This window comes from Mercenaria mercenaria, chromosome 1 (genome assembly GCF_021730395.1).
Source record: "Mercenaria mercenaria strain notata chromosome 1, MADL_Memer_1, whole genome shotgun sequence".
Taxonomy (NCBI): domain Eukaryota; kingdom Metazoa; phylum Mollusca; class Bivalvia; order Venerida; family Veneridae; genus Mercenaria; species Mercenaria mercenaria.
The window spans coordinates 83,663,620-83,685,990 of NC_069361.1; the positions used below are offsets into that span (position 1 = coordinate 83,663,620).

Genomic DNA, 22,371 nt, shown 5'->3' on the forward strand with positions numbered 1-22,371 from the left:
AAGACATCTGTACATTAGCTTTAAGAAAACAAAACAAAAAAGGGAAGTTGATTAATATGCAGTGAAATGCAAAGTCACCTGTAGTCAGGTACCCACTACATTACTGCCTGGTTTCAGAAGCCAATTATAAAAATGCCCTCATTCTTACATATACTTTCAGGACCTGGTGGACTATAACTGGACAGTTTGGTAACATCCTTCCTATAGACTGGTCACAATCTTATGCAAGAAAATTACAAGAAAAAGCACTGAATCTTGGAGAGAGAAAGGTATTCAGTTTATAGTAATTTAATTTAGCTTCTTTATGATGAAAGCTTCAAGCTTTAATTTGAACCACACTCGAGTCAGTTTCCTGGAAAAACTAGTACTGGTGTCATACAAGGTGTGGTTGTGACCCAAGTGTGACTCAAACCCACGATTGCTGAGGGTTAGCTATTGTGATCACTCACTGTCCGTCTGTCATCCATATACACTTCTCTTCAGAGGACATATGCCTTATGCCTTATGGTTCTACTTGGTTGCTCATAGGGGCCACCAGAGCTAAAAAAAGAAAAATCTTCAAACGACCTCTCCTACTAAACTAATAGTTCAGTTTTGAAATCGGTTTACACAAATGGTCCTTCAGTGACCCTTATCCAAGATTGTTCAAATTATTCTGATTTGTCAGAAAACATGGGCACCAGGGGGCTTGGTCACTATTCCCTTTATAAATATAGTAGAAACATTTAAAAATCTCCTTGTCAGAAACTGCTGACCCAATTTTGAAATAATTATACACGAATGTTTCTTGTCTCTTTGATCCTATATCATCAGCTCCCCAGAATTCCACCAAACCTTACAGGAGTTATCAGTGGCAAGCCTAGTGACCCAGTGCATGTTGTGAACATGTTGCTGTTCAGTGATTTTCACCAAACTTGGCCCTTGATATTATTTGACCTTGCTGTATACCATTAGGCTGAATTTCACTAAATCTTGTGAGTGGTTATTGTGAAGCAAAGTTGTGCATATTATAGTCATCTTCTGATTTAATGATTTTCAGCAGAGCCAGGACCCTTGATTGGTCAAACTGTTTGATCTCTGTGCTGTTTTCTCCTATATCACTGGTTGGAATTCCACCAAACTTCACAGGAGTTACCATTGCCAAGATCCTTGGAATGTTATGGTTCAGTGATTTTCACTAGAGTGATGGCCCTTACTTTGTGGCATTTTAATTTCTGCATTTTATTTTGTGGAGACATGTGTTTTTCACTAAAAAAAACACTCTAATTTACCATAATTGCAAGGAAAGTTTTCTGAATTTATGTTTTGTAACTTCTTTGAAATCATTATTTGCATAATTATGGCTTATTTTTGTGGTTGAATAAAATACACAACCAACAGAAATTTCATTTCATGTTTAAAATTTGAAATTCAATGAATGCATCCCAGTAATTCAAAATAGCTGCTTAGCCAAAACAAAGACATTTTGTGCAAGCAAAATTAAGCAGTTTCTTAGTAATGCACTTTGACTACTTCCTGAACATGTGATTTCAGTAAGATAAGATATGATCAGATTTTTTTTTAAGTCTGCAAGATAGTAAACAAGTACAGCATAAGCTTGTCTTGAGTTGTTGAACTAATGCAGTCAAATTCTTGTTGGATTCTAACTTAAACATCAGTGTCAGGAATGAAAGTATATACCACCTTCGTCACAGCCAGTGTTGCATTTCATGCAGTCATTAAAATTTAACATGCCTGAGACTATAAAGGTTCAAATTGATTTTTGCAGTTTTTTCAGGTTTCACATTTTGAGAGTCTAGACATTACGTTTTATATGAGAAGATTAAGTTGCTGGTTCATTGTTATATATTTTCATATGACTTAGAATTCCTGGAATCAGAATTAATTCAGCAGAAGTTTAAGTCCAGCAGTTTTTTTTCCAAAACAGTGTGGTTTTCAGTAGGGGAAATTTTAGCGCTATGAACACCAAAAATGAAAAAATACAAACTGGAAACGTAGACATTAGTATGTCATGATAAGAGGAATAGTCTCAACTCTCAATTTGCAAGAACTGATGCCAATTTACTTTTGAACGTAAAAAAGTAAACACAGCTTGACATAATTTCCAGTCATGAGGCATACATTTGCACTTCATATAGGGTTAGAAAAATATATATACTTTAATTGCCATAAAATTATTCACTATGTATATTATGGACTGTTTTCTTTAAATTCCAAGGTGAAGATATGCTCTTCTTTATGGGAAAATGTAACAATTTAACCTTTACCCTGCTAAATTTCTAACAATGGACTGATCTGTCATTCAATTTGGGCAGTACCACTTATTCTTTTTAATATATTGTTTGTTAATATTGTTTTTGCCCTGTCTGTCCATTGGTGACACTTCATTTCGGATCAATAACTGGAGAACCATTTGACCTAGAACCTTCAGACTTAATAGGGAGATAGGGCTTATGGAGAAGATGGTTCCTATTGTTTTAAGGGTCACTAGATCAAAGGTCAAGGTCACAGGTGCTTGAACATGGAAAACCATTTTAAATCAATAACTTTAGAACCACTTGTTGAAACTTCATAGAATGATTGGACGTGCAGAGTAGATGAACCCTATTGATTTTGGTCAAGGTCTCAGGGGCCAGAACATGGAAACACGTTTCAGATCAATTTTCCCAGAACCTTCAAACTTCATAGTCGGCGGTATATGACCATTTTGTGTCAATTCGCCGTAAAACCCAACTCACTCACTTCAAACTTCATAGGGTTATAGGCCTTATAGAGTAGATGACCCTTATTATACCCCACAAAACGAAGTTTGGGGGTATATAGGAGTGAGCTTGTCTGTCTGTTGGTTTTCATGGTTTCTTGACAATAACTCATGAAAGGCTTGACAGATTTAAATAATCTTTGGTACACAGGTGTAACATTATAAAATACAGGTCAAGTTCGACTTTGAGGTCAGTAGGTCAAAGGACAAGGTCACAATGACCCGGAACAGTTAAACAGTTTCAGATTATAACTTGCTTGTAAGAATTATTTATATTTGATTATAAGAATGCTTGGGCCAAGGATCATAAATTTTGGTACACAGGCGTAACATCGTTAATACAGGTAAAGTTCAACTTTGGGGTCAGTGGTTACAAGGACCCGGAACAGTTTTAAAACAGTTTCCAGATGATAAGTTGAGAACGCTTAGGCCTAGGATCATAAAAGTTGATAGGGAGGTTGGTTATGACCAGCAGATGACCCCTATTGATTTTGAGGTCAGTAGGTCAGAGGTCAAGGTCATAGTGACCCGGAACAGTTAAACCATTTCTGGACGATAACTTGAGAAGGCTTGGGCATAGGATCATGAAAATTGATAGAAAGGTTGGTCATGACCAGCAGATAACACCTGTTGACTTTGAGGTCAGAGGTCAAGGTCACAGTGTCCCGGAACAGTTAGATTTTTTCCGGACGATAACTTGAGAGCACATGGGCCAAGGATCACGAAACTTAATAGGAAGGTTGATCATGACCAGCAAATGTGACAAGCCTGAAGGCCATATTTTGGGGGTATAATTTGTCACTCCTGTGACAGCTCTAGTTGTTTTTGGGGTTACTCAGTCAAAGTGAAGCCTCAAGGTCACAGGGGCTGGAACATGGAAAACTGTTCCTGAGAGGCCAAATCCTTGAAAACTTTAGAACCACTTGAGCCAGAATGTTGAAACTGGGATGATTGGACATGCCTAGTAGATGACCCCTATTGATCTTGGGCCATTCTTTCAGATGTCAAGGTCACAGGGGCCAGAACATGGAAAAACTTTTCCAGTCCATAATTTGAGAACCACTTGACCCAAAACGTTGAAATTTCACAGGATGATTGGACATAATTATTATAATAATAATAATTTTATTGTATTGAGATTAAATAATTTAATATCTCAAATTTCATTGAAATGTGATTTTTATTTCTGAATGTGCAGACACCAGAACCAGTAAATCTTGACCTCTCAGACGATGAGGAGTTAGCTACTGCGATGGACTATCACTCAATGATCATCAGTAGTCATCACCATAATGATGAGGATCATGTGGTCACGGCAGATGAGGTCATTAGTGAGTTGGAGATCATGATGGAGGTCAGTCATAAAAATTTTTTAATCATAATAATTATTGTGACCTCCACAAATTTGGTAATGGGTATATGGATATACGCTTTTCTGTCCATCCATGCATGTTATATGTATCATTCCATCAATAATCAGGCTTGATTTTCCAGTAAGTCTGTTACAAATGATAACCAATGTTTTATAGATGTATGTAAATGCAGAATGTAATTTTCAAATTTGAGGGGGAGTGTTCTTAAGAGCAACAACCGTATGTCATTTTTCTCATCTACCATTTAAGTTTTGTGTGTTTAATTTTACAGACAACTAACATCGAGAGTAAAATATTTCTGAAGGAATTTTTGTCTCACTTGGCCATGTTTTCTAGAGTAATTAGCCTTCGTAATTTTCCAGTATAATGTGAATAAAGGTTGGGATATAATTCATTGGTTTCATGGGGGTTTCAGAAGGACTGTGAAAAGCATATTAAATGCATATAAGTAGAATCTATTTTAAGAAAATTTTGCAATATCTTTGCCTAGATCAATATTTGTTGGGCAACCTATGTCAGCTTCTCCACAAGCAAATACATTTTCAGTTTGTAAGACAAGCAATTAAAATTTTTGCAGAAGAAAAAAATGTGAAAAGAATGGGACCTTGCCTGACGTAGGCTAGATAAACTGGAAGTAATCCTTGTACTTCCATTTGATATTGATGTGACTTAAACATATATATTTTGTATGATTACCAGAGTGTTATTATCTTCTGCTGTAGGACAGTGGTACCGACCGCAGTGAATCAGAAGTAGAATTTCCAGAAATGCCAACTTCTCCATACACAAAATTAAAGGAGACTTTATCTCAACTACCAAAGTATTCAGTAGAAGGTAGGACAAATTTAGAAATGTTTGCTCATCATGAACAGCCTCCAGACCAAAATACTGGAGGGTTGATTGGTCTGGAGTTGTTACAGTAATCTATGGTTATAGATAACTCCTCCAGACCAGCAGATTTGTTCATTATATCCAGAGTTTCAGGTTCCTTATAAATAGCTTTTAGCTCGACTATTCGAAGAATAGTCTAGCTATTCTACTCACCCTGGCGTCGGCGTCTGCGTCACACCTTGGTTAAGTTTTTGCATGCAAGTACATACAGCCATCAATTAAAGGCATATAGCTTTGAAACTTATTTTTTCTTTTTCTAGGTCAATAACCAACCTCTCTGGGACAAGTCCCATAACTCTGACATGTATTTTGAGCAAATTATGCCCCCTTTTGGACTTAGAAAATTTTGGTTAAAGTTTTACATGCAAGTTACTATATCCAAAACTAATGCAGATATTGATTTGAAACTTCACATGTGTCTTCGGGGTTATAAAACTAGTTGATAGCAGCAAGTCCCATAACTCTGACTTTCATTTTGGCCAAATTATGCCCCCTTTTGGACTTAGAAAATTCCGGTTAAAGTTTTGCATGCAAGTACATACAGCTATTTCTAAAAGGCATATAGCTTTGAAACTTATTTTTTCTTTTTCTAGATCAATTACCAACCTCACTGGGTCAAGACCCATAACTCTAACATGTATTTTTAGCAAATTATGCCCCCTTTTAGACTTAGAAAATTTTGGTTAAAGTTTTACATGCAAGTTATTATCTCCAAAACTAATGCAGATATTGATTTGAAACTTCACATGTGTCTTCGGGGTTATAAAAGCTAGTTGCTAGCAGCAAGTCCCATAACTCTGACCTTCATTTTGGCCAAATTATGCCCCCTTTTGGACTTAGAAAATTCTGGTTAAAGTTTTGCGTGCAAGTACATACAGCTATTTCTAAAAGGCATATAGATTTGAAACTTATTTTTTCTTTTTCTAGATCAATTACCAACCTCACTGGGTCAAGTTCCATAACTCTGACATGTTTTTTGAGCAAATTATGCCCCCTTTTAGACTTAGAAAATTTTGGTTAAAGTTTTACATGCAAGTTATTATCTCCAGAACTAATGCAGATATTGATTTGAAACTTCACATGTGTCTTCGGGGTTATAAAACTAGTTGATAGCAGCAAGTCCCATAACTGATATGCATTTTGGTCAAATTATTCCCCCTTTTGAACTTAAAACTCTTTTGATATTTAACCTTTTTAGGTAATATTTTCCTGCCTCTGGGACAATATTTCGAATAGTCGAGCTTGGCTGTCTTACGGCTGTCTTGTATTATGAACAGTATACAAAAAGGATTGACATACTGTTTGATTTTTGTGACCGCTCAATGTCCGTCGTCAGTCATGCGTCGTCCGTCCGTCAACATTTTCTAAAAAAATCTTCTTCTTGAAAACCACTTGGCAGAATTAAACCAAACTTCACAGGAATGATCCTTGGGTGGCCCCCTTTCAAAATTGTTCAAAGAATTGAATTCCATGCGGAACTCTGGTTGCCATGGCAACCAAAAGGAAAAGCTTTAAAAATCTCCTTCTCAAAAACCAGAAGACCTAGAGCTTAGATATTTGGTGTGAAGCATTGCCTAATGGACCTCTACCAATTTTGTTCAAATCATAACCCCGGGGTCAAAATTGACCCCGCCCCAGGGGGTCACTTGATTTTACATAGGAAAATCTTAAAAAATCTTCTTCTCAAAAACCAGAAGCCCTAGAGCTTAGATATTTGACATGTAGCATTACCTAGTAGACCTCTACTTAAATTGTTCAAATCATGACCCCAGGGTCAAAGTTGACACCGCCCCAGGGGTCACTTGATTGTACATCGGAAAATCTTCAAAAAATTTCTAAAAATAAACCAGAAGGCCTTAGGAGCTTAGATATTTGACATGTAGCATTGCCTAGAGGACCTCTACAAATTTTTTTTCAAATCATGACCTCGGTGTCAAATTGGCCCTGCCCCATGGGTTACTTGATTGTACATAGGAAAATCTTCCAAAAATTGTCTAGAAATAAACTAGTTTGTTTTTTAAGATAGAGCCTTGAAATTTGGATGACAAATGCAGTTCTGCACACCGATCTGAAAACTGACTTTCATTGACCGTGAATATGACCTACTGACCTACTTTCTTAATATTTAGCATCAGTTTGATATTTGAAACATTTAGCTCATATTACTCAGGTGAGCGATCCAGGGTCATCATGACCCTCTTGTTTATATTCTGCCAATCTCCTTGATGAAAATTGATTATAGTTAACAGTAACTTATTTTTGCAATCTGATCAAGACCATTTTTTCTCACCTTTAAAAGACATTATGATTTACACTAAATATAAATAGGCATAAAATGTATATAGTAAAGCAACACATGTTATAACCTCTCATTCAAGCTATTTTTCATAGACAAATTAAATGTTATGGTATGTATATTTCAGAACTAAAAGGAATGTCAAACACAGCCATTAATGAATTACTTAGTGACTACGAACTCACAATAAAAGAATTATCGGAAACCCTTGTCCAAGAATTGGCATTACGCGATGAGTTGGAGTACGACAAAGAGCTCAAGAACCAGTTCATTTCACTACTGCTGAATATACAGAAAAAGCGTCGAGAAGCAAAAGTTGACAAAAAACGTCGAAAAAGTAAAACTCTTTCTCCAAACAATAACCAAGTAGCTGTAAGTGGCAACAACAATAACAGTCCTACTGCAGAATCTGGACCAAGTGTGGTAAGCAGAGTTTCAGATTTAATGCATTTTCAGACATTTTACCCAGATTTCAGAACTTCACAGTTCACACCTATGTATTCTAGGAGTCTTGTTAGCTCGACTATTCGAAGAATAGTCTAGCTATTCTACTCACCCTGGCATCGGCGTTGGCGTCGGCGTCGGCGTCACACCTTGGTTAAGTTTTTGCATGCAAGTACATACAGCTATCATGTAAAGGCATATAGCTTTGAAACTTATTTATTCTTCTTCTAGGTCAATTACCAACCTCACTGGGTCAAGTTCCATAACTCTAACATGTATTTTGAGCAAATTATGCCCCCTTTTGGACTTAGAAAATTCTGGTTAAAGTTTTACATGCAAGTTACTATCTCCAAAACTAATGCAGATATTGAATTGAAACTTCACATGTGTCTTCGGGGTTATAAAACTAGTTGATAGCACCAAGTCCCATAACTCTGACCTTTATTTTGGCCAAATTATGTCCCCTTTTGGACTTAGAAAATTCTGGTTAAAGTTTTACATGCAAGTTACTATCTCCAAAACTAATGCAGATATTGAATTGAAACTTCACATGTGTCTTCGGGGTTATAACTAGTTGATTACACCACAAGTCCATAACTCTGACTTTATTTTGGCCAAATTATGTCCCCTTTTGGACTTAGAAAATTCTGGTTAAAGTTTTGCGTGCAAGTACATACAGCTGTTACTAAAAGGCATATAGATTTGAAACTTATTTTTTCTTTTTCTAGATCAATTACCTACCTCACTTGGTCAAGTCCCATAACTCTGACATGTATTTTGGGCAAATTATGCCCCCTTTTGGACTTAGAAAATCCTGGTTAAAGTTTTACATGCAAGTTACTATCTCCAAAACTACTACAGATATTAAATTGAAACTTCACATGTGTCTTCGGGGTTATAAAACTAGTTGATAGAATCAAGTCCCATAACTCTGACATGTATTTTGGGCAAATTATGCCCCCTTTTGGACTTAGAAATCCTAGTTAAAGTTTTGCGTGCCAGTACATACAGCTATTACCAAAAGGGATATAGCTTTGAAACTTATTTATTCTTTTTCTAGGTCAATTACCAACCTCTCTGTTTCAAGTTCCATAACTCTTAACATGTATTTTGAGCAAATTATGTCCCCTTTTGGACTTAGAAAATTCTGGTTAAAGTTTTACATGCAAGTTACTATCCCAAAACTAAAGCAGATCTTGAATTGAAACTTAACATGTTTCTTCGGGGTTATAAAACTAGTTGATAGCATCAAGTCCCATAACTCTGATATGCATTTTGGTCAAATTATGTCCTCTTTCGAACTTAAAACTCTTTTGATATTTAACATTTTGGTTAATAATTTCCTGCTTCTGTGACAATATTTCGAATAGTCGAGCTTGGCTGTCATACGGACAGCTCTTGTTTTTGAAAGTCCTCACCAACTTTGTATGATGTGGATAGGAACTATACCTACCTTAAGTGATAACCATGCTGTTTTATGCCACTGTCTTGCTGTTTGAACCAGCAGTGCAATGAGTCAAATGTTTTCAATATGGACCTTTGATATAAGTTTGATCAAGGTACCGTCCTTTAACAGAAATTTTAAGTAGATGACAATGCTTGATAATTTGCCACTATTGTAATTGGATAGTCATCATTTGACATCAGTTCTTTGATTTAAAAAACAACATATCTAATTAGGGTAATAGGTACCAACTAGGCAAACCCAGTTGAAAGGATGCTATTTAGACAGTATTAGTTTGTTTTTTACAGTTTCTTAGTACAGTGATACCCTACCATCCACAACAGGGTGTAGCTAATTCAGAACAGCTCCAAATATACATCAAGAGTAAGTACTGGATATCTTGTTTTAACATCGTTAAGTTTATACTTACTGAGACTTATTTCAATCACACTTTATTCAGCTTTCTGAACGCAAATGAGGACTTAGTGGTTACTGCACTGTAATTCAAACCCATAAACTCTAAGTTCATTTGGTGGCAATATAATTCAATTTCTGGTGTAGATTTGGAGAGGGGGGATGAGCACTTAGATTTGCCTTTGTATGACCATCATCCATCGTAGTATTAAGATTTTTTTTTTTTACAAAATTGCAATCTTCTAAGCTCATATCAGAAAAAATCTGAGTATATGGATAAATGTTCATAAGCTTTGTTCTCTCAAAACTTTTTTGAACAAAGAAAGTGGGAATGTAGATAAAACAGCATCCATGAGTCAGTTTGTAACATTTCTTGTTCAATAATTGGTACTAAATGCTCTCCATTATAAGATGAAAGTGTTGTGGGCAGTCATTTTTAGCTTCAAATTTCTAAATTAGAAGATAATCAGCGTTCGACACTAACGGTGTCCCGGGATCCCGAGGACACCAAAAATCCGCAAGGGATCCTAAAGTTCACAATTTCGGTGTTCCGTCGGGACTCTTGATTTTCAGATAAAATATGATTCTAAAAAAATGAAATTCCCCAGTCTTGTTCGCTCAAACATCGGTCTTTTGCTAACCAGGGCGTTCAGTTGACCCGAGGTCCCGGGTTTTGACCCGCGAAAATCGAGAAAAACTCGTATTTTACCCGCATAAATTACGGCACGTGCGTCGGCTTGACTCGCGGAAATTTACTTAGATGCGTTCCAAGTTCGATAGTTCTGCCCCCTGTCAATCAAAATCCAAGTGAATTTCAATATTGTTCGCCGGCACAAGTGGAAATATGGCAGTAGGCGGAGCGTCGTATGTTAATTAGCTCCCGACAGATGTCAGTCACGCCACGCGCCAAATGACACGTGCTTATCTCGCGGTTTGTATTTAGTACAATATGCCTTGCCATTATCAAAGGTGTTTATTGATTAATGTTTACAAGTTAATTGATAAACAATGCAGCCTTAGATTATCGTGTTTGTACCATTATTTTGTGTGCTCGATACGATTACATGAGCCGGTCGGCCGTTACGGTCTATAACAAATTTATTACCATTGCCGAGGCTTTGTTTGGGCAAAACAAATTAAATAAGCAGAAATTATACGTGGTATGATGAGAAAATAAAGTTAAAACAGTTATCTTTTCGAGAACTTTAACTGTTACTTTTGTTTTTCGTATTTGTCACTCGTTTTCTAGACCGACATTTTCGAACATTTTATCATTTCTTACAAGATTTTTCTAGTACAAACTAAAATAAAAAGCCAATAAAACGTCTGCATTTACGAAAAATATGATCACTGTTGCCAAAGCAGCTCTTATTTAGAAGAATTTGCTGATAATAAAAGCATGCAAACACTAAACCCCACCCACTTTTAGGCAATGTGCAAAATAAAACAACTAAAATATGAAATGTTTAAGAAAATCTGTTATGACCAATGTACTAGTTTTAGATAAAGTCTGTGGGAGTTGCATTAATAAGGCCTAAAAATCTTTGTATCTGGTAACATGCTCAAAAAATTAGGGTAGGTAGGGCGGAACATTTTTTTTTTTTTTTTAAATTTTTTTTTATTTAAGGGAGACTTTTCGGAATTTTTTTTTATGTCAAAAAAATGATTACAAATAAGGGGGTTATAAGGGGGAATGAACTAGGCGGCATACATTTAGACGAACTACAACAAATGGCAGAGGAGTGCGATGGTAATGAAGATGAGGGGGAAGAGGATTTGGACAGAAATGACATTATTCTTTTACAGCAAAAGTCATACAAGCTATTGTTGTCATTGATGTAAAATGGAAATAAAGTGGAAATAAAATACATGTAGTACTGTAAACAGTTGTGTTTGTTAGATTTTAGTTTTTTCATGTTCTTACCACATTTTGTTATCAGGGACTCCTAATTTTCAGCAGGGATTCCTAAATTTCCCAGCAGGTATTCCTTTGGGATACCTGGCAAAAAAGTTAGTGTCGAACGCTGATAATTCTACGAAATCATTAAATTTCGTGGTTTGGGTCAAAATATGGTTTTATGGGGATATTAAATCATGGATTTTAACTTCTAAAGCTAAAATAAGTGAGAATTATGATAGACATTACGACAAAGTCGACAGAAATAAGTCCATCACATATATGAATGATATTGTAGTATGTTGTGTGAAAAATGTCTTAAGGTGATGGATAAATGTAACTCTGTTACACTAAATTGTTATAATCTGAAGGATGTTTGTGTTGTCAGAGCTAGTTTCTATGTTATAAATGAACTTGTATATTTTCCAGTTTTAAGAGCTATTAATGAAGACAGTCCAACTGTACCCAGCTTGCTTACAGACTACATCCTTAAAGGTATGGTTGATCTGAAGTTCTTATATTGCTTTTAAGGTTACGAAGTAGACCTTGAGAAACAAAAATCAAACAACACCAAATGATAGAAAGAAAGATTTGTTTGACATGAAAATTAAACAGCATGTAAAAGATGTATATTACTTTAAGAAACAAGTGTCAGTATACTGATATAAACATTGAATTCCAAAAAATGACTGCCTATAGGGGCCCCACTTCCGGACAGTCAAAACGCCTTTAAAAACTCACCGTTTTCAAAGAACTGTTACACATGTTCATTTTGATGCATTTGCAATAGCGTGCGAGTGGTGAAATTTTACATAACAAGATGGAACACAGTTTTCAGCAATTGTTTATCTTTATTTCTTTACAAATGGCATTCATTTTCAAAGGGAAACAACTTTTTCTTGACGATTACTTAAAATAATCGGAAAAAGTTGTCTCCATTTGAAAAAGAATGCCATTTGTACTTAAAGTATTCCGAAAAAGTTGTCTCCTTTTGAAAATGAATACAATTTGTAAAGAAATAAAGATAAACAATTGTTGAAAATTGTGTTCCGCCTTGTTATGTGAAATTCCACCACTGGCACGCTATTGCAAATGCATCAAAACGAACATGTGTAACTACTCTTTAAAAATGGTGGGTTTTTAAAGGCGTTTAACTGTCAGGAAGTGGAGCCCCTTTAGGCAGTCCTTTTCCGGAATTCAATGTTTTTATCAGTATACTAACACTAGTTTCGTAAAGTAATATACATGTTTTACATGCTGTTCAATTTTCATGTCAAACAACTCTTTCTTTCTATGATTTGGTGTTGTCTGAATTTTGTTTCTCAAAGTCTAATTCTCATCCTTAAGACTTATAGAAATAACTTGCTCTTTAAACTAGCAAGTTTATTTTTTTCTCCTGCAAAATTAAACAATGTTTATTCAGTGTCTCACATTCTCATTATTTTATCTGTACTTATGATGTAGGATTGAGCCAATGTTTGACACACTCAACAGTTTTGCAGAGTTGGCTGCACTTTTTACAGTTGAACCACCCTTAGCTGCCACCTTTATTAAACAGCTACCTGTCTTATGCAGCCAGTCAGCTTACTTCCCAAATAGACATTTGAGCCATGCCATGGGAAAACCAACATAGTGGCTTTGCGACCAGCATGGATCCAGACCAGCCTGCGCATCCGCGCAGTCTGGTCAGGATCCATGCTGTTCGCTAACAGTTTCTCCAATTCCAATAGGCTTTAAAAGCGAACAGCATGGAGCCTGACCAGACTGCGCGGATGCGCAGGCTGGTCTGGATCCATGCTGGTCGCATACCCACTATGTTGGTTTTCCCATGGCACAGCTCATTTTGTTCTAACTTCAACTTTTTTAAGCAACCAGATTGTGTAGCTCTCGTTGCTGGTGGCCTAATAGAGATTTGACAGTTTATCTGTCTAACAAATATTCTTTTGTTATATATTTCAGTATTATGCCCTACATAGGAACAGTATGCCAAAGGGGACCATTCATCCAAACAAAGTGCAATATAGATAGCTGTAGAGATTCACCATGTTACCATGGTTATGTGTTAGACTTTTGAAAATTTTGTGTGAGCTTCATTATGTTTTTACTGTTTAAATGTATTTTGAGGGCTAGGTGTGAGAAATGATTGTTTCTCTGTTATTATATAGGAGATGCATAAATTTAACATTTAAGCCCTCAAAATCATCTTTTTTGCCTCTTCCAAAGATTATTATTCCACATTTTGGTAGTTTTAACCAATTTTAGAAGACTTTTTATAAGAAAAATATAAAGATAGGTTGTTGATTTCTTTTTCACAAATTTTCATCTGGATTTATTTGATCTGACTTTTAATCTTTTGCTTCTGATCATAACAGCACATAAGTATCACTGAACATATTTTTATGTGGTATTTGAGTGCTGTGCAAAAATGTATAATGCATGGGGGTTTTAACAGAAAAATCCATCTTACTAAATTCTGTATAGCAGAAATGAGTTATACAATGAACCAAAAATGAAATAAGAAATGCATAATTGAATGTGTAGAAAAGCTTGTAAATAATATTTTGCACCTCATTCAGAAATAACAGGCTCTGATCAGGATTATTTACTTTCATGGAAAAACTGTAGTCATGATTTTCTATACAGTAGTATGTATAGAATTGAATCTTTGAAATAAAAGGGATTCACATTATCTATCTGTAGCCAATTTGAAATTCTGAATACCCATAAACATATGTGCTGTCTCCATTAATTACTGGTAATATAATGATATTAATATTTAGGCGTGTTTCTTTTACCTCCGGTAATCAAAAAATCAAATTAAATTCTATCACTGACTTATGGCAGTAATAACAGCAGAGGCAGCCCAAATCTCAGTTTTAACACTTTTCTGAGATTTTACAAAATAGATTGAGAGTTTTAAATCCATCTCTGTTTAGGGTCTTTTCGAAACATTTCTGTATATGAAAGGGAGATAAGTATTGTGTTACATTATGCTTGATTACCTCATTGTTGAATTATTTTAACCTGCCTTTTGCTTCAACAGCAATTTTTTTTATCGTTGGGGTAGAGAATAGTTTGCTATTGTTTATATTGAAGTATATTGTGTCAAATTCCTTTTTCATTTTTGAGTGGAATTTTCACTGTACATTATCCATTATAATCTACATTATGGAAATAATTTTTTATAGGGTGATAATTCAAAGTGTTAATGACACGAAATATTTTCAGTAAGATGGTGTCTTATGAGGGCATTCTTTGATACTTTATTCTGTATTTTCCTCAAATGTTACATTATATAAATTTGTGTTATGGCGAGTAGAATGCTTTGTAAATACATGTACTGTGAAAGGTGGATGCAGCATAAGAGTTGGGGCCTCAGTCAGTGGTTAAGGTCACTGACTTTAAATCAATTGCCCTCACTTCTGTGGGTTCGAAACCTTATTTGGGGTTTAGAATTTTTCACTTCCAGCTGGCTTATGGAAGGTTAGTGGTTTTACCCAGGTGCCAGCTCATGCCTGAATTAATGTACATAGGGACACCAGGGGTCTTCTTCCACCATAAAAAGCTCAAAAGTTGCCATGTGACCTATGATCATGTCCGTGCGATACTAAACTGAACAAAAAAAAGAGTTATGGCTGCTTTCTATGTTATTTATAGCATTGTAAAGAGAGGCACACAATGTTTTTAGTATCACCATTGTACAAAGAAAAAACAATAGCTACATAAGTGAAACGATCATTATTGTGTAAACATACATTAGCAACATACATTAACTGTCATACTGTGTATATGAAACATAGCAACAAAATGTAAGCAGTTACTGCTACATAAACCCAAGAGCAACATAATGTAAAACAGTAGCAGTTGTGTAAACATAAAAAAATGCATACAGTCACTGCTGCATGAACAACTGCAACCTATGTAAAACAAGTCAAAAGCTGTGTAAACATACAAAAGTAACATAAGTAAACAGTCACTGCTGTGGAAATGATTGGGTGCAACAAAATGTAAATTATCACTGCTGTGTAAACAGCAGTAGCATATGTAGATATTTTAGCTGTATGAAAAACAGCAACTTAAATGTGTAGGCACTGCTGTGTAAACAGACAAGATCAACATAAGCAGTCACTTCTGCACTGATAATGCATATTACATTATTAAACATTCATTGACATACATGTAAACAAGATAAGCACTGTTGTTCAGTATGTGTGAATCAACAAGATACTTAAAATGATCACTAGGTGTTGAGTTGTCCTACCTACATGATAGCTGTTAAGACATTACAACATATAAAACAGTCCCTCTCATTGAGTGTATGTATTATAGAATGCTTTAGTAATTTAGCATATGTGTACATAGACATTGAACATTTGTGTATATAGTATTCCTGTTCATTTAAATATTGTGCAATGCAACAATCTCCTGGATTGTGAAGTTTTCATATGTTAACTATAATTGTTGTAACTATTTAATGATAGCTGAATTTTACATGTTGTTACATTTGAAGGTAGTGGACCCATTATGACAGTCGGCAAATTGTGTATTCTTGCCTACCTAGCGGGTAAAGTATACATTTTTCCGAGCACGCGCCGGGGATAGATATTCCTGTCTTTCCCTAGGGAAAAACCTTGTCTAAAATAGCGTGCACTAAGGTAATGTCACATAGTACTGGCACTGTTGTGACGTCATAAACTTTATAAATAATGTCAGGAAATACCCAAATCTATTTGTCTCCACGATCTATTTTAAACGTGATAGGCAAGAAAAATGATCTGAAATGTCTGCCTGTGTAAGACAGCTGTTTTCCCAACCCTCGGGACAGCATGGATAAAAAACCTTGCTAACGCTCGGTTTTCCATTCCACACTGTCCCTCGGGTAGGGAAAACCCCATCTTACACAGGCAGGCATGTAAGATCCTTATATTCTCGGTATGTGATTTTGACATTCTGCAGCTTTTATAGCAAGCTGTGTGTGCATTGAGCTACATTTATGAACGAAGAAAGCCGAATTGATTAACTTGAATGTCTCCTGGAAATTGCCAAGTGTCCGTATGGGTGCACCGTCTTAAAGCTTCTCATTCACAGATGGCAGTCAATCTTACATGTACATTACCCTCATATATTCACTTTTTACATTAAAATGGTATCTTACTTTGAGAGACAAGTAAGTCTAGTAGTTATTATATACATGTAAATACCCCCTTGCAGAATATATTCAAAAGCTTTAATTGTAGCCCATTGGAACTGTTCTTAGATGAATATAAACCTTACTGAGAATTTTTTTTAGATAGATTGATAGTTTGATTAGGGAAAGGAAAATATGCACAGCATTTTACAACCTGTTGATATAATCAAGTATGGCACAAAGACATCCGTGGTATAAATTGATATCATCACATAAGAACAGAATTGTGACATAAGGGGTCCAATCTTAATTGTTATTGACCTGCCTGCTTAGCTCAGTAGGTAGAACGTTGGTCTATGGATCGTGGGGTTGCGAGTTCGATCCTCGGGCGGGGCATATGTTCTCCGTGACTATTTGATAAACGACATTGTGTCTGAAATCATTAGTCCTCCATGTGGGGAAGTTGGCAGTTACTTGCGGAGAACAGGTTTGTACTGGTACAGAATCCAGGAACACTGGTTAGGTTAACTGCCCGCCGTTATATGACTGAAATACTGTTGAAAAATGGCGTTAAGCCCAATCAAACAAACAAACTTAATTGTTATTGTAAAATTAATGCAAAAGTATACAAACCATGATCCTATTTTATTATTTAAAACCAATTTAAACCAATTTCAGTGTTGTTAAAATTCCATGGAAACAACTTTTCTTAAAAATATTGTAGATTTAATTTTTTACTGGGAATCTGTGAATGGGTCGCTTTGATTAGCCTTTTCAGCAAGTTGTGATGAAAGTTTTATGATATTGTGATCTGTATAATGTTAAAAGGTTACTGCAAAACTGCTGTACGTATTATACAGACTAACCTGTGTTTCACAACGCCTCTGTTAAACAAATAAGGACAGATATTGTCTTTCCAGTTATGTCAAATTCTAAGTGAATTAACCTCTGCAGAGCAACAACTTCTGTACAACAAACAAATTTAAGTGTTCTCATTGATGTTTGTTCTAGAGAAGTCGTTGAATTAAAAAAAGAAAAAAGACAATTGCAGAAGTTTTGCTTTAACTTAACATTGCTGCTTACATAATTTGTTCTTGTTTTATATACATGATGAGGTTTTTGTTACAGATTAGTAATACATATAGCTTTTGTTTTTAGAGTAAATGCTTTATTTCACTTTCAGGGTAAGCTAAATTTGTCAGACTTACCATGTAGTTTGGTACGTGGACAATTAATAATAGACCTTGGACTAGCAAAAAGAAAAGAAAAAAGAGAACAGGTTAAGTTGAAAAAATACCACCACATAGCACCCAAAATGTACAAAAAGTGGAAAGATACGAGATACAAAGTCTTTTTAGTGATGAGACCATAATCTTTAGACATTGATGTTAGTAAATATGGATGTTTAAGGTGACATGTATTTATATGGAGTGAAAGCATTGATGTACATTTCAGTTGAATACAAAAAGTGGTCTGGCCATTAATTTATTTCCTTGTGTTGCAAATGAAAATTTTAGCAGACAAAAAATTACATATTGATATTCAGTGCTTCTCGAATCCAGATTTCCCTGACCTGATTTTACAACTATAACACTATTTTAAGACCACCTGGGCATTGATCAAATATAACCAGTCAGATGCCAGTGTTTTCAGATTGGTTAGAAAACCCCAAACCCTTAAGTTGAGATTTTCCTCAAGCTGAATTGTAAGCTAGTATTTTCATAACCTTCGCAATTAAAGTTAACATTTAGCATGCTGGAAGTTTGAGTGGAGAATAATGTCAAAACTAGAGAGTATTTATGTTAGTTAGCCTAGTTCTCTTCATCGGCATGGCATTATGTTGTTACAGGGTAGTACAATTTTATCCATAGATCTGTTGTTTTTTTTTCATATTTGCAGAAATACTACGTATGTTAAGATTGACCAAGTACATGTGAACCAATAAAAAACAGTTTATGCCAAAATGCAAAAGTAAGAATGGCCTAATCCCACACTAAAAAATATATATGTTCTGTTTAGTGATCTACACTATTTTTTCTGTGGTAAGAGAGAACATGTCTAATAGTTAAAAACTAAGAAAATGTCTGATTTTTGTGTAGGTGAACTTTAGTTTCTAATGATATTGTACCTTACACTGCTCCCTTATTGAACTCACCAAAGTTTATTGACAGTATGATATACTTTTTATTTGAGTTTCAGGGTTAATTGATATTGGATTTCATTGTCTGTTAGAGACTAATGCTTGAAATGAGGATTTTAGAAAAGAGCTACCCTTAAGTACTGTGTGTGTTTGGCATAGATACTGACCACCTTTTAGGGATAAGCCTTTTTACAAGAGGTATTGAACGGACAAAAAATGAAGCACTGTTGTAACATGTGTCATCATATTATAAAAGGATATCGTACAAGACAATATTTAATTGAAATAAAACAATGCTGACAGTTTGTTCATGAAGCAAAGGTTTTCTTAAGGTTTTTATGACTAAGTTTCATGTCAAAATTCAAATGAAAATACCTCATGTAAAAGAATGGAAATTTTCAGTAAAGTGTTGCTGATGGTCCTATTTGACACAATGATTCACATGTGTACAATTGTATACTGTAAATGTGTACTATATACAAAATTATGTATGTTATTTGAAATAGAGTACCATGAAAAGCATTAACTCGTTTATATATGCTGATTTCGTGAAACAAGTTTAGCGTATTGAAGATAACTTGGTATTGTGACATGTATATAGAGAGAGACAGAAGATGCAGTTACTAAACAGAAGTTTGACTCGTGTTTCAGAAGTTGTTTTATTGTAACTTTACCTATTATTCATGTGCCAATTTTTAGCTCACCTGAGCACAAAATGCTCAGTGAGATTGTGATCACGATGTGTCCGTCATCCATGCATGCATCTGTTCGTCAAGTTGTCCGTCATCAACAATTGTGTTTAAATGTCATCTCCAAAACCACTGAATGGATTTTGATGAAACTTGGCCTAGGTGTTTCTTGGGTCGTCCTCTACCAAAGTTGTTCAAACGGTTCTACTTGGTTGCACATAGGGGCCGCCAGAGCTAAAAATAGAAAAATCTTCAAACAACATCTCCTAAACCAATGGTCTTATTTTCACACAAATGGTTCTTCTGTTAACCGCTACCAAGATTGTCCAAATTATACAGATTGGTCACTTTCCCCTATATGTATATAGTGGAAACTTTAAAAAATCTTCTTGTGTTAAATTGCTAGCCTGATTTTAAAATAATTTTACACAAATGGTCCTCGTGTGACCCTCTACCAAGATGATTCAAATTATTCGATTTGTCAAAAAATATGGCTGCCAGGGGGCGTGGTCACTTTTCCCTATATGTATATAGTAGAAACTTAGAAAATCTTCTTGTATAAAACTGTTAGTTCGATTTTAAAATAATTTCACACAAATTGTCCTTGTATGACCTACAAATATTGTTCAATTTTTTCTGATTCATCAAAAAAACATGGCCGGCAGAGGGCGTGGTCACTTTTCATCAACAGTTTCTTTAAACAACATCTCATCCAAAACCACTGAATGGATTTTGAAACTTGACACAAATAATCTCTAGGTAGCCTTCTTTCAAAGTTGTTCCAATCGTTCCAGTTCATTGAGCATATGGGTCTTATTGGTTAAAAATAGGTTTTCAGATATCACACTTTAAAAATCTTTTTCTCTGGAGCTTTTATATTGGGCATGGGATAGAAGGGTTTGACTCTCTATCATAATTGACCAAATTATTGCCCTAAGGTCAAAAATGGCCATGTGTGTGACATGTACTTACTATAGCAATAAGAAACTTTGAAAATCTTCATCTCTGAATCAATAATAGCTAGAGTGATATTTGGCGTATGATATAAGAGTTGTATTGTCTACCTTAATTGTTCAAATTATTGCCCAAGATCAAAAAATGTGTGTGACATATATATATATATAATATAGGCAAACATACAAGAAACCTAACTCTGTACTTGTACCATTACCTTATACAAACACACTTGAAGCCTTGTACACAGGTGAGCGCTTTAGGGTCAATGAACCTCTTGTTTTGATTTTTTAAAATTATTATTTATACATGTCTTGTTCTGTGTCACTGTTGAGATGTATTTGTTTCTGAAAAGGATGTGACTTTTGTACCTTTGATTTACATCTTGTCACAGTTGCAGTACTACCTGATGGGTAAATGTTCCTGCCATATGTGAGAAATTGAACCGTTTCTCTGTTTTCTGTTCTTTGATCTTTTACATTCTATTGTTTTTTATAAATTTTTGCCATTAGACGGATGGAGGCACTCTGACGTCATCCATATTATATTCATTTCTGTAGGTTTTGTAATACATTGTATGCTCATGCCATATACACAAAGATACTTTCAGTTATTTAGAGATTTTTGTACTTAAAAAAAAAGAACATTATAATATTACAGAAAAATCAAAACATGATTTTCAAACAGCGCATAGGCCACACTGAGGGGCTTTTTTGCTGATGTATATGGATAGTTAATATTTTTGAATTTTTCATTGGTTAGAAAAATCAATGTAGAAAACACCTGACTAGCTTGGTGTGGTCTAGCTTATAGAAAGGCAATTTTTAGGTAATTCTCTTAGTTTTAGTCGGAGAAATTTCTTTTATAACATTCATAGAGTAAACGCTTCAATCAAATATCCAGTGTGTGTATGTAGAATTTCCTATGTATTATTCAGCATGTGTGTAACCAGCGTTCTCTTTTCTAAGTTTTTGTAATTTACACATTATATGTGTACGTGAGCTTCAACTTTAATAAAAACAAACAATGAAATGTGTTTTTGTTTTTCTTTCAGTCTATGATTTCATACATAGAGCTTACAACAACATTAAATTTGGTGCATTTAATCTTTTTAATAAGTAAATCTGGTTAGTCAAATTGGTAGAGGACAAGAGAGTGATTAAAACAGCGTTAATGCTTCTCCAACAAAGTGGATGAGTGTCAACCTCATTTTGTATAAAAGTGGTGATGCAAGTGAAAGGTCACCAGACTCCATCAATCAATTTTTATTAGATTGGGGTATGTCGTTGGTCGGGCGGGCGGGTGGATGGTGGCGTCAAACTGGTGTTTCCGGTCAATAACTTTTGTTTCAGTAAAGATATTTGAATAAAACTTGGTATGTATGTAGCCTATATCAAGACAAAGGCTGGGATTGATTTTGGGGTTTCTGGGGTCAAGGTCAAGGTCACTGTTACTTAAAATAGAAAAAGGGATTCCGGTCAATAACTTAACTTAGGAATGAGCTATCAGGATGAAACTTGGTGTATAGAAAACTTATATAAAGTTGTAGCTTGGGATTGATTTTGGGGTTTCTGGGATCAAGGTCAAGGTCATTGTTACTAAAAATAGGGTTAGGGTTAGGGTTTTGCTTTAAAGTGGTGCACTGTGATTCAGTATTCTTTTTATATGCCCGAAGGGACGTATTATGTTATGACGCTGGTGTACGTCTGTCCATTAGCAATTTTGTGTCCGCTCTGTAACTCTTGAACCCCTTGAAGGATTTCAAGGAAACTTGACACAAATGTTCACCACACCCAGACGACGTGCAGAGCGCATTTTCCGGATGTCTCGTTTCAAGGTCAAGGTCACACTTAGGAGTCAAAGGTCATATCAGTTTGTTTCGTGTCCGCTCTGTAACTCTTGAACTGCTGGAAGGATTTCAAAGAAACTTGGCAGAAATG

General features: G+C 35.2%; 1 protein-coding gene across 1 annotated transcript in view; it reads left to right on the plus strand.

Moving 5' to 3' along the window:
* The window catches only part of LOC123545423 (fasciculation and elongation protein zeta-2-like), a 38,487-nt gene extending 17,024 nt beyond the window's left edge, over positions 1-21,463 (plus strand). Inside the window, exons 2-8 of the mRNA XM_053552690.1 lie at positions 161-269; positions 3,960-4,115; positions 4,857-4,968; positions 7,449-7,744; positions 9,518-9,593; positions 11,950-12,015; positions 13,480-21,463. Coding sequence (XP_053408665.1) covers positions 161-269; positions 3,960-4,115; positions 4,857-4,968; positions 7,449-7,744; positions 9,518-9,593; positions 11,950-12,015; positions 13,480-13,496 — 832 coding nt within the window. The 3' untranslated portion in view covers positions 13,497-21,463. The remainder of the gene's footprint in view (positions 1-160; positions 270-3,959; positions 4,116-4,856; positions 4,969-7,448; positions 7,745-9,517; positions 9,594-11,949; positions 12,016-13,479) is intronic.
* The last annotated feature ends 908 nt before the right edge of the window (positions 21,464-22,371 follow it).